The 13,419-nt window shown below is 37.3% G+C and overlaps 1 protein-coding gene across 2 annotated transcripts; it reads right to left on the bottom strand.

Annotated features, from left to right (window-relative positions):
* Positions 1-840: 840 nt before the first annotated feature.
* On the bottom strand, positions 841-13,096 carry LOC149021577 (uncharacterized). 2 transcript variants are annotated; one of them, XM_089149808.1, is made up of 12 exons: positions 12,807-13,096; positions 12,550-12,650; positions 10,415-10,459; positions 8,317-8,439; positions 7,958-8,226; positions 5,703-5,817; positions 5,043-5,120; positions 4,841-4,964; positions 4,292-4,740; positions 4,007-4,140; positions 1,979-2,068; positions 841-1,691 (listed from the first exon to the last, which is right to left on the bottom strand). In XM_089149808.1, exons 4-12 carry the CDS (start codon positions 8,335-8,337, stop codon positions 1,577-1,579), a joined length of 1,395 nt encoding a protein of 464 aa, XP_089005934.1. In that variant the 5' UTR covers positions 8,338-8,439; positions 10,415-10,459; positions 12,550-12,650; positions 12,807-13,096; the 3' UTR covers positions 841-1,576. The 2 variants fall into 2 exon arrangements, with proteins under 2 accessions (XP_089005934.1, XP_089005935.1); XM_089149809.1 differs by having other exon boundaries at positions 12,557-12,650.
* Positions 13,097-13,419: the final 323 nt, after the last annotated feature.

Here is a 13,419-nt window from a genome sequence, read left to right as displayed (position 1 = left end):
AGACTCCACCACTTTGTTAGGAGCATTAAGATTTAAAGGAAAATGTAGCAGAGTAGAAGTGTGTCCAAGTATCCACTGGTTGTCCAAGGATTGACAGAATGATCATCTCCAATTATCCAGAACAAACCATCCTTCATGAAATCCCTAGCAGCCAGAAGGGATTTCCATCCCCAAGAGGAGTTAGGTTTTCGTGTGGCATGAAGAAAATTCACATCTTTGAAATATTTTTGCCTTATCAAACGACCCCAAAATGTTTCAGTGGATTAAGGAGCTCCCATGCCTTCCAAGACAGAAGAGCAAGATTCATGTGTTCTAAATTCTTGATATTGAGACCACTTAACCTCTTTGATTTGCAAATCAAATGCCAACCAATGGTATGAATTAATTCTTTTTCTCCACTTGTCCAAAAGAATTTAATTTCTATTTTCTTTGTCTAGAGACTTGATAACTTCTAGGAAGTTTGAAACAAGACATAATGAGAGGGCATTGTAGAAGCGGTTGCTTGGATTAGAGTAGTTCTCCCTGCCATGCTAAGATATTTGGACTTCCACCCTTGAGGCCGAGAGTTAACTCTTTGTAATAGAGTTTCACAATGCTTCTTTTTTATTTTTCCACTAATTAAATGGATACCCAAATATATATCCAACTCTAATGTTGGAGTGATATGAAAGTGACTACTCATGTTTCTTTTAATAGAGGTAGAAGTGCTAGGACTATAATGAGCTCTTGTTTTAGCAATATTGAGTTGTCCTGATTTGCTACAATAATCATGGATGATTTGATAGAAAGTGGAAGCTTCATGGGTAGAAACTTGGCCGAAGAGAATTAGATCATTAGGAAAAGCAAGATGAGACAAAGCTTCACCTTCTTTACAGATTCTTATGCCTTTCAACTATCTTTTCTTCTTCACTATGAGAGGAGAGAATTTTAGCACATAATACCAAAAGATAAGAAGAGAGGGGGTGACCTTGCTGAAGCCCTCTTGATGGTTTGAAGCTTGACAAGGAGTACCATTGAACAGGACTGATCAATGGTAGTGAGTATGTAGGCATGGTTACACAAAACATAATTGTCTTGAACCATTGAGTAGGGAAACCATAACCGGTAAGAGTTGATTCAATAAGGCTCCATTTCGAGTTTGTCATAAGCTTTGTTCATTACTGATTTAACGACCCTAAATACCCTCCAAACTAGGGGTTTTCATTGACACCATATCAAAAGTCACCGACATGTCGGCAAAATGTCACCGTGTCAGGGGCTTCGAACCTTGCAATGGATTACTTAATATTTTCTTTTTTTCTTTTTATTTTTAAGGGGGGTGTCGAGAAGTAAGTTTCTTCCTCAAACCAGCCAAAAAGATCGGAAGGAATAATAGGTAACCATCACGATGATCCAACCTCCATAACCACTTTTGCCGAGACAAGGAAAACCGTAATGCTTAAGCAGGGGTTCGTTAACCCAATCAATGAAGAAAACTGCAATAATCATCAAAAATACATGGGGGATCTTCTAAAACTTAATTATTGAACAAAAGGAAAACTATATGACGAACATATTCTACATTTTCATTGTCATGTCAGTGCTTGCTTAGATTCTTTCGCTGCGACATCTTCTTTCTCATCCTTTCCCGCCTCTCTTCTTCTTCAATAAGAAGACGTTCTCTTTCATCCTCTTCTCTTGCAATTCTTGCACTGTTGAGAAGAAAGTTAGAAGCACGCATATAGCCATAATAATTTAATAAAGACAACGACATGTATGCCATCGCAGCCATGGCATTTATGTCAAGAGATCATTGTGTCTGAAGTCCATATACAATTGAGTTTTTATCATCAAACAACCTAAGATTTGCTAAAAATGCAATTCAGTTCCCACCCGAAAATATGATGATCCTCTAGGTCTAGGAAATCAATTCAGAATATTTGAAACACCAAGCCTGCAGAGAATAATTAAAGATGGAACTTGGAGAACACATCCTTACCTTTTCCTTTCCTCCTCAAGAATATCGTCAAAATTTGCTTCCATGTCGCTATCATCATCATCCCGCCCAGAGTATTTATTAGGATTGTACCTGCAATATATCAAGAGCCCATTAGCAGATTTCATATTAGGAGACAAGCTACAGCAAACATGCATTAACCTGGTCAGTGATAACTAGCTCAAAATGAATTCCTCTCGGCTCTAATTACACCCAGAGAGTGTGTCCCACAGACCATTCAGGAATGAAGACTTCCTGTATGACAACAAATGTCATCTGGCAGCTCTAAGGCAAACTTTTGCAGAAGATTCACCACCCGAATGTCAAAATTCAACCCAAAAAGGACGAACAATGCGGCAAAAAGCACACTAAATGCACGGGTTAGCAAGAAAACCATTCCCAATACATGGGAATGAAGTAGGCTCTAACTTCTGACATTGGGACAACCATAACACACCATACTCACCCAAGTAAGAATTGCAGCATCATCCTACCTGCTATGGTCATGCAAACAAATTTATGCTAAAAACATAAAAATGGTCTTTGGCTTCATCGTTTGCCAGATCCCTCTTTCCTCGTTCTTTTATTCTTGGTCTTGTCTCTCTATATCCTTCCTCCCATCAATTGCCAATTTGCTTCTCCAGAATCTAAGGTTGCTTCTTCCCATCCCATTCCACCTCATCAAATTCAATAGTTTGACTATCCTATGATTAATTTTATTCTAAAAATTATTATTTCAGATTTAATTCTTTGGAAATTATTCAGATGTAATCATTATTCTCCTAAAATCTGATTATTGGATGCTCGATCTGAGAGAAGATAGGATCAGGTTCTCTTCCCTCAGTATTACTGGCTAAACTTGGCAGAAACAACAGAATGAAACAGGAGAATGCAACTGCTCAACAACAGTGCAAAGCATAAGAAACGATGCATCATCATATAGCAGTATACAGGACATTCTGTGGAATAGTATGGGGCATACAAATTATGTAAGGCTAAAGAAGACAAAAACCTTGGGATGCTACACAATTAAAAAGGGGGAAAAAGAAGAAACTCAATCGACCAACCACCGTCACAAACACAATAAAGACGTAAACTATTGCACCAGCGCAAGTCCGTGTCAGGCCAGGACGCAAACCCATATACATATGAATATATGATAACTAAGCATTGCCATTCTTGAAATTGAATACTAAATTAAAATTCTCAAAAGCCTAAAACGTCTAGGCAACAGAAGATTCCTAGGAAGTAGCATATCATACTGATGTTTACCCAACCCCTACGTCCCCACTAGCTCCATGTGGAAGGGACATACTCTAGCCTAGGGCTGATACCAAGGTGTATTGAGGTATCATATCAGTTGGGTAATTTTAACAGACATATCCCATTGTAGCAGAGATAGCTATCACATGCTGCAAGAACATGTGGAAATTGCAAAAATAGACATGGAAATACATTTTTAACAAAAGACAATATACAACATGTGTCATGTATAAAAGTTAAGCTGAAGAATGTATAACCAAACATATGAATTAAATTTGACACTCTTATACTAGATAAGAGTTCATACATATTATGAAAGTTTAGCCTAAAATAGTATTGGATGAAGTTCTTGAGCTCCTTTTTTAGTCCAAATGTGTCTAAAACCAAGATTAGATGGAAGATTTTACTCTTGGTTAAGGGTATCCCTTTGTTTCCCCATTAAAACAGGATTTTTATCTAGTCTTCAGATGAATGGTTTTTTATGGATGTACTAGTAGTATTAGTATGTATTGAGATGAATCGTCTTGTTTCAGCCAATATAATCCGATAATGCCATTTTAAATAGAATAAATAGACGCAATGCTTTGTAGGGACCAATACCTATACGTATCTGTCCATCTAATATCACATCGGTAGATACTTTAAAGTTTAAACCCTAGTTCACACCAACAAGTCAAAGTTGCAGCCCCTGAGTTGGAAAATTTTAAGCAAACATTACAGACACCCAGAGATGGTCGCAAAAACCAAATCTCCAAAGAAGAATCTCACCTGAACATGTTTCTGATCACACTCCTGAAATCCGGCTCATCTTCATCCTCCTCAAAGGGCCTCCTTACAGGCTGCTTCTTGGGTTGATGCTCTGGCTTGGTGGAACGCATTGGAACTTGCTTAGGGTCCTTAACCTACAGTATCAATACAAATGAGTTAATATCCTCCATATGATCCACTAGCAGGGTATATTTACACCATAGTTGTAGCCTGACTGCCTGAGGTCAAGGTATTGAAACAGCCTCTCAGAAAAATTGTTGGGAGAGAGAGAGAGAGAGAGAGAACCTGAGGTTTGGAAGGCACTGCCTGTTTCGTCATAATCCTAGCTTTCTGAGGCTCTCGAATTTCCCTTCTCTGTTCTAAATGTTTCTTCTGAGCCATTGGGTTTGCCCTCAACAAGGCTGGTTTTTTACCAACAGCCACATTATTCTTTGTACCTACAGCAGGTGCCTTCTTTTGCATGGTAGGAGCTGAAATTTTAGAGGGAGAAGCTTTATACCCTACAGGCCGACCAGGGCCAGATCCAGTATTACTACCAGATTGTCTTCGAGGATCCGAAGAGGCCAAATTTGGCCTACTTGAAGGAGCAGCCTTGTGGCCCACTGGTTGAGGCTGTCTCTGGTGATTAATAGGCACCGGTTTTTTTCCTTCACGACCATTAGAAACCGGCCTGCTTCCTTGCTTGTCCATCGATGGCCTGTTGCTCTTCATTAAGACTTGGGCTGATCGTGCATCTTCCACATCAGGAAAAACCTGTATAAGTTTCTCCGATAAAAAAATACCATATTTAAAGAAACCAAACCAATTATGGAATTTATTATATCAGGAACAAACCAGAGCTTGGGACAGAAACATTTCGAGGTGGAGGCTCTTTTGGAGGGGCAGGAAGTTCTGCATCATCAGACAAGAGAAAGGAGTAATCACGTGCATCCTTGAGCTTCTGTGCTTTACTTTTTAACTGCAACAGAAGAATAATCAACACTATTAATTCGAGAATATCTATGAATTTCGAAGTCACTTGAAGTTTTAACAATACCTCATTAACGACTCGATGTGCCTCAACACGAGAATCAGGTTTTTTCCCTTCAGAGCTTGAAGTGGGAGCTTTTTTGTTCTACATACACAAGAGATCATCACTTAAAGGCCATGGAACAGAATAATCATCATCAAATTAATGCATCAGATTACAACAAAAGCGATCTGAAAATCCTTCCCACTTCCTCATAGCATTACAGCACATGTACATGCAGGGTTCATAACCACCCAGGAAGTTCAAGTTATGCTAACAAGCAGATCAAACCATAAGAACCTAACTGAGATTTTAAAGGTTAAGACACTACTTTCACCTAATAACCTGGCTACGAGATGAAACAGATCACAATTAGACACCATGGATCTATTCTTACGGTGCCACCATCCTGGTTGATTCCAAGCATCCCATGAAGTCAGGGGTTATCTCCATAATCAATTGTGAATGCGTATATCTTCACTATGATCTGCTTATTTTTCTATGCTGACATTGGATGCCAATCCAATCTCAAGGACTAGTACATTCCAGACCTCACAAGGCCCTTAACTAACAAATAATCGACATGGTATTAAGCAAACAACTACACATATAAAACATGAGTCAGAGAATATGTCAGCGTGCAACATATGCTAGTCATCTGCTGAGTAAAAGGTCTGTGACACATACAGCAAGAGGAATCGAGATCCTGGAAGCCAAATGCTGGTTTTCTAGCAGTGACTTGCTTTCTTGGATTACTCTTTGTGCAATTACGGGCTGTGAAGGGCCAAAAAAGGAGCCATAACTGCAAACAAGGAAGCACTGCAATGTGAGAAATGACATCATCTATGAACAACTACCCACAACTTAGACCATTATATTAAATTAAATCAATTGATTAAAAAAAATTGAAATATTTACTAATCATCTGGGAGACTCAAAATTCACCACTTGTCACAATCTAGGGTTTTCTTTTGTTCTATGAGGAAACAGGAAATTTACTAGCACCATTATTTTATTTAACTATTTTTAAATTTTTTCCTTTGATTGAAGAGGTTCAACTAGGGCCAGCTTTGCAGAATCTCGGCTCAAAAATGAGGGATTAAGGATTCAAAGCTTTTGGGACATTTGATTAAGATACATAAGAACATGATTATAGTGACTGGATAATTTTGGGGAGATTTAGAGTAATGAGGTATCTAGTATGGCCTCAAATACAGCTCATTGGAAGGCAAGAATCCATGTAGCCGACCCCATTTAGTTGGAATAAGGCTTGTGTTGTTGTCATTTAGAGTAATGAAATGCATAGATGGATGGAGCAGGTTGTTGAGATATGGGATGAAAAGTTATTGGAACAAGGTGAAACTTGGAGAAAACTTAGGTAATAGTATATAGGATGATCCTTGAAGTCTGGGACTGTTTTAATTGTTAGATAGCTCTAGATCAAAGTTGAAAACTTGGGTTTTTTCGGGGAGTACAAAAAAGAAAAAGAAAAAAAATAAGAAATTTTGGTTTGGGTATTTTAGAAGGTTTAGGGAATGATCCAACTTACAAACTTTGAAGAACACCAGGTTAAAATTGCTTATATGAAGGTTCGGTCTTGTTAAGAATTCGAAGTAACAAGAAAACGAAGAAATCGAGAGCGGGATACTATGGCATTGTACCTCACCAACAACAATAAACAGAACTCAAATTCAATTCGATGATTCAAGGCTCAATTAAGCAATTAAACCTATAGTTATAGCCACATTGGCTGTCATAGGTACAAACTCAAAATCAAAATTTGAAATTAGAAAATAACTCTAAAACAAACTCGTATGCTAAAAAGAAAAGGCCCGACCTAGTTCTTTACCTATATAGGTAACCTAAACTGACTAGGAATGTAAAGCAACAAGTGATAGGCTCAAAACAAGATTCTGAGCCAAAATAAATAAATCCCATTTTTCTACTTTGTCAACACTATTTTATGCCGATCCCATTGGTCAATCACAAAGTAAATCCAAGGAATCGAATGCCAAATACAAATATGACCTAACCCTAGACTATTCTTAAGGAAAGAAGCCCAATTTGGTGATACTTCTACATCAAGGAGGGATGGTTTTGGGTTTTTCTTCCTGTATTATTGTCTTTTTTTTCTTTTTCTTTTTCTTGGGGAGGGGGGGGGCTCTGCTTCGTGGAGCATATTTAAAAAGAGCTTTCTGGTGCACAAGGGTCCCACTACTGGAGGGCCTGGGAGGGGGTAGATGCAGACAACCTTACCCTCTTCTACCCAAGAGAAGCTGCTTCGAAGTTTTCGAACTTGCAACCAACAGGTTGCACTAAAGCTTATTTAGCTAGAAAATATTTTGTAGCTATATTGAGGGAGCTGTGCCCTAAAATATGGATCACATGAGACTGCTAACTTAAATGTGGAATGAAGAGCCAACTAACCATGTGAAGGTTGGAGGAGGTATCAGTAAGGTTTTGGATTTGGAGGGGGTGCACGGAGTTTGGTTTGGATTCGAAGGGGGTGGATGTTAGAAATCCAAGAAGGAACACAGGTGACTGCTATATTAAATGTGGAAAGAAGAGCCGAAACATGATGCCTGCAATCACAAATTTCACTAACTGACTAATTTCATAATCATCCTCAACAATCATGAATAGAAACACATGCATTAGATCAGTATGCTTTTCCAGTGTGCTGGACAAATTTTTGTCAGCAAAACTCTAGGATTATAATTCCCATTCCTGATTGTAAAAATCCATAGAACAGGTTACACAAGAAAATAGAACAACAGGGATTTTCAGTCCTGTAAGCAATAATTCTTCCAATTGGAAACACATGGAAACTATAAACATTGGGCATTATTTCCTTAACTACTAAAAATATGAGCAAGGCTGTTCTACAGAAATTCAATGAGATACAGAAAATGAGAGGCTAGGGGAATTTATGCATCACTAACTTGTCATAAGGTAACTTATTTTTCTTCTCCAGAGATAGTTTGGAAACAGAAGCATGCTCCTTCTTCATTTTCTTCCTTAAAGATTCCTTTAGCTGCTGCCTCAACTTAAGGTAATCAAGTTCCTCCTTTGTGGGCTTTCGATCTTCTTTCTCTTCTTCTTCTTCTTCATCATCTTCTTCTCTGTCATAGTGCTCTTCCCATGCCTCAGCCCCCTCACCTTCCCCATAGCCTTCATATTCATCTAGATCTTCATCATTACGACGATATTCCTAGGCATTTAAAACAAAATAAATCAATAAAAACTTAAATAGATATAACTCTAATCAAAATTGGTTTCGACTAATCAACAAGACACTTACTGCTCTGCTGTAGCTCTGCATCTTAATGTTCTACCTCCACAAAATTTGCTTTACAGGAGCCAATAAGAATCCAATGCCTGCATCTCTGGAAAGTTCTACTCAGATGGAGAATAGAGGCAACACCTGCATATTTGTGAAGTTTCATTCAGAGGGTTTTGGGTCCCAATATATATAACATCGCCAGTTACAACCCCCTCCCAAAAAAAAAAAAGAAGAAGTAAATTACAGACTGAAAAATTGCCCCTTCAAACCTCATACAGGCAACAGTAAATACCCAATGTAGATAGGTTTTCGGACAGGGCAGGACAATCACTTCACTCTTCTTATGTGAGGTTGGAGTCTTCAAGATAGTTGGAATAGATAGGGAGATGGGCTGGATCTTCATCCATTGACTGAGATGTAAATAGAAATCCAACAATTGGCAAAGTAAAAATACCCCAAATTATGCCAAATTGACAATGACCCCTTAAAATGTCTGAAATTTACCCTTTTTTGGGGTAAATCTCTGAAATTTACATAATAGTACACTCAGTCAGCAAATTCTGTTAATTCAAGGTTCATAATTCCTAAATTACACTTAATCTCTTATGACTTTACAGTGAGTGCCCTCTTTCCGGATTTCTCCTCTCACAAAAGCTTTGTGGCGTTCTTTCATTCACTCTTCGGTAAGATTCCATCAATATTCTTTTGTTGATTTTCTCTTCAATCTGATCTGCTTCATACTTGGATACAAATTTCTTGATCATTCATATCGATCATGAACATTATACCATTAGGTTTCAAGAATCTAGAGAAAAGGCATCAGTATTAACGGTTAGGTGCTTTGAATTGGGCTGATCTGGTTGGGAGCTTTGTTATTTAGTTAAGTTTGTTTTTTCTATTACTTGAAGTCGAATTGGACCCTTGGTAAAGAAACGCGAGAGAAAGGAAAGAGGTGACTGATCTGGGTAACAGGAGCAAACTTTCCGGGATTTCTTCCCTTTTTTTGTAACGAGGAGATTGTTCAATTACACACATAATGCAATTCCGTGGGACAAGGCCTTTGATTCACGACTTCGGTAGATTTTGTACTGGTTTATTGAATGGGACCTTATTTCCATCAACTTGAGTACGGAGCTTTCTATGTATAAATAAGTAATTACATTTTAATCAATTAGAGAAAATGAATAATATACCCTTAGTTGTATTATTATATATCTTATAATATAAAATGACAAACGAAAGAAGAAAAATGAACTTGTGGAAGAAGAAAGAAGATGAAATTCAGATTCTATTTTAACAAGGGCAACACTGTAGTCAGAAGAGACTACGGGTAATTTAGGAATTATTAAATTATCTAACCATGAATTAACAGAATTTGCTGGGTGTACTATTATGTAAATTTCAAATGTTTACCAATGTAAATTTCAGATACATTTTGGGGGCTCATCAGCAATTTGGCATTGTTTTGGGGTATATGTGCTTTGCCAATTGTTAGATTTCTTTTTGCATCTCAATCACTGGATGAAGATCCACTCCAACTCCCTATCTATTTCAAAGAATCCAACCTTGCATAAGAAGAGTGAAGTGATTGTCCTGCCCCCTATCCGAAAAGCCTATCTAGGTTGGGGATCTACCATTGCCTAAATGAAGTTTGGAGGGGGTTTTACCATTGCTATGACATTTGGGAATGACTTAGCAATGAGCATTTTTTTTCTACGTTCTTTTTTTATTCTTTTTTTTTTCTTTTTTCTTTTTTCTTTTTCAGTCTTTAGTTCCTAGAACTACCAAAAGGAAACAAAAACATTGTGCCACCCAAAGGTAGACATATTAAACCCCATGAACAAAATTATCCTAGCTATCTTTGAAATAAACAGTCCAAGTTTTAATAAATGTTGACTTTTAAACTTCAAGTGAGTTTATGGGTATAACATACAATTTTCTATCCTACTATGTTAATTTGGCAGTTCTCTTATTTCCATCTTCATACTAACTGGCGAATGAGATCGGTTGACTCACCAATGCAATCAACAAAGCATGAGATCAAGCAAGCTTACTTCAAAGTTCTGAAAAGCTCTATTAAGTAGATTTTATTAACAATAAAAGACGGTGAACTCACCTCCATCCGCAAGAAGACCTTGTTGCTGAAAAGAATCTCAATGGTCTGAAATAAAACAGATAATTATCACAAAAGGGAAGTTCCAAAAACTAAATACTAAAATAAGATAACGTCATTCACGCTAAACCCCCCCCCCCCAAACAAAAAAAAAACATCATAACAACAGAAGTGATATCCAAAGGAAAAAGTGCAATGCCTTGTATATCTGTGGCATCCATGTTACAATAGAAAATAATGTTGACCAAGTCTCAACTAACAAAAAGAAAGAAACAAAGTGCTGTACTTCTGGTGCTTTATTCAGTAAAACTTTGAGAAATAAAACAGCACTTTGCTCAAGACGTATCACCCCAGGGCAAATTTTGGCAGGAACAAGGAAGTTTAATGTGGTTTTATCAATTCTCCAAATCTCACACCTTCAGAGAAACAAAACTCCAATATGTTTGATACAAGGTCAAGACAATCCAGGATGGCAAGAATATCATCAACGAATAAAACAACATAACAATAACCAAATAAAGAAGCAGTGAAAGGAGACTCCCAAATGAATCATTTGAGTGTCATAGATGTTTTGACACGTTACTATAGGCCATAGAAGTTGTAAACCGAAGGTTGCAAGAGGCCAAGGGAAAAGGAAGAAGGGGAGAAGACATGGAAGTAGATGGCAGTGCAACACATGGGAGACAATACCCTTCTCTCTCCTATATACATTCACTCAGCTTTAGTAAAGAGAAATTACATCTTCCTACTAACCCATGCTAATATAAGAGAACCAGTGGAAGTAAAGGGCCTTTCTTTTCTTTTCTTTTTTTTTGGAGGGGGAGGGGGGAATAGAAGAAGAAAAAGATTACAACACATATAACAATATAACGTGCAAATACCTAACGTACCCTTATCAAGTCTAACAAAAAGTGTCAAAGTTAAGTCCGCCTTAAATTGAGGGTGGTTTAATCCAAAACTCAACAATGAACTGAATAACAAAGTCATTTGCTCTTATAGTTTGTAAATAATAAAGAAAAGGGGGAGGAGTGGCGAGGAGGCAATGGCTTGTGCAGCACTCAATGTATAACAAGACAAGCATATTTAGGGCATAAAAAAAGCATCATAAAAGGCCCTTAAAGAATGCAAAGTATGAAGTGGTCAGAAGGCAAATATGTTACATGAGAGAATACAAGCATGTGTGGAGACAACTGAACCAATCCATATTAGGTTCAGGTTTTCTTTTGCCCAATACCAAAAAATGTTTTAATTTGAATTAAATAATAAATATGCCTTGTTGCATGCAACTCCTAGAGTCCAATGATGGAACAAGAAAAGAGATGCCATGTCATTGAAATCCATTGTTGAGAATGTAACTTGAGATAGATGCCACAACCAGTTACAACTCTAATCAAATCACAAGGTAAATAAGGAAATCAAAATACCCATTACCACCATACCAGAAGGTTTCTTAAAACCAGCAAAAACCCATTACAAAGCATGAAGGTCATAATAGAATGCTAAAGAAGGAGAAAGTTGGAAAAAAGAAGATGAGGAAACCAGCCATCAATTCCACAGCATTGCCTCTCATTCCTATTCTCTTCTTCTAGCATATAATCCAATGGGCAACCAGCCATTATTATGGCCGACAATACTCAAACCTTTTTTTTCTTAAGTTTGTTTTGCTGTCAATGAATAAGAGAGAAGGCAGTCCCAGCTGAAAGCAGAAACCACCCACCCCTCATAAGGTCGTTCTCATTCCCTCTCTCTTCTTTTTCTTATCTCGTCCTCAAGTTTTACTTATTTGAAAACAGAAAAATTAGGAGGAGCAAGAAAAAGTGTAACAGGCAGAAATATAAAACCACTAAAACAAACCCTAAACAGAAGATAATCACACATGAATTGAGCAAGGATTCCCTCCAAGATTTCAAAGTCGTTTAAGGGAGAAGAAAAGAACGAGAATCATAACACAAGCATAAATAACGAACGACGATTACCCATAAACTGAATCAAAATCACAAAAACAAGAAATATCAACCCCACCATTAGCAAAATATCGAACAGATACTAAATAACAAGTACAAGAACTCCAATGCTAGCGAATCAATAGGCAAAAAAAAATATTGTAGAAGCTAATGGAGGAAATGGAATCTACGTACAACTTACGCTTCAGGATTTCAGCTTTGGAGCTTCAACGAGGAATGACGAATCAAGAGAAACCCTAAGTTCCGGCGATTCACATCCTCAACAATTAGCCTCCCTGCAATTTCGCGTAATTAGAGTCTAGGTTAGTGGCATCTATTAACCAACCATCACAATTAAAGAAAAAGCGATCAATATCAAGTAAATTTTTCAATCATCAATATTTTCAGTAGAGAATTCTCAAACCCAATATGTAAACTTAATGGCAACCTACCTCAGTCGCCAAACACACAGATTCCCGATCCTCGTTAAAAGCTAAGTTTCTATTTTCTCTCCTTTACGAACAGCACGTCGAGACATTGAACTGATACGATGACTAGCAAAGAGGAGGAAGAGGGAGCGAGACACAGAAAACGGTGGATCTCTTTTCTAACGGTTACCCGCCTTGAGGAAAGAGGAACGAAGAAAGAAGAGAGACGAAAAGATTGAGATATTTTAGGGATTTCGTGAAGAGAGAGGAGAGAGAGAAAAGAGGACACAGGTGCTTCTAAATTTCTAATTAGGTTGTAATGCTAACAGTTGGATAGACGCCAGGTGTTATAATCCTCTTAAATGTAGGAATTCCCTTTTTCTTTTTTCTTTTTTTTTTTTCTTTTTTGGAAGAATGAGCTTTCTGTTAAAACAAATAAAGAAAATATTATAAAAAAAAATTATCATAAAAACAAATTCATGGAGATTTACAACGACAAAAAATATAGTAAAAGCATGAGCAAAAATGTTTAAAAGGGCATGGAGATTTCAAATATCCATTCATAATTTATAAAATTAACTATTTGGTTAATTGAATATGTGGAATAAAATTTGTGGATTCATTAGTGATTTTTGTG

The sequence above is a fragment of the Hakea prostrata genome, chromosome 3 (genome assembly GCF_041222555.1).
Source record: "Hakea prostrata isolate BN-2017 chromosome 3, UWA_Hpros_2, whole genome shotgun sequence".
NCBI classification, from domain to species: domain Eukaryota; kingdom Viridiplantae; phylum Streptophyta; class Magnoliopsida; order Proteales; family Proteaceae; genus Hakea; species Hakea prostrata.
Note: the sequence above shows the minus strand (reverse complement) of the source record. Positions and strands in the feature narration are given on the sequence as shown.

Bases quoted from the DNA above. Each gene is read 5' to 3' on its own strand.
- LOC149021577 (XM_089149808.1), bottom strand. From the start codon at position 8,337: ATGCAGAGCTACAGCAGAGCA. The intron at 5,121-5,702 runs GTATGTGTCACA...TTGTGTATGTAG, and splicing joins GGATCTCGATTCCTCTTGCT to AACAAAAAAGCTCCCACTTC. The intron at 4,965-5,042 runs GTATTGTTAAAA...CTTCTGTTGCAG, and splicing joins CACATCGAGTCGTTAATGAG to TTAAAAAGTAAAGCACAGAA.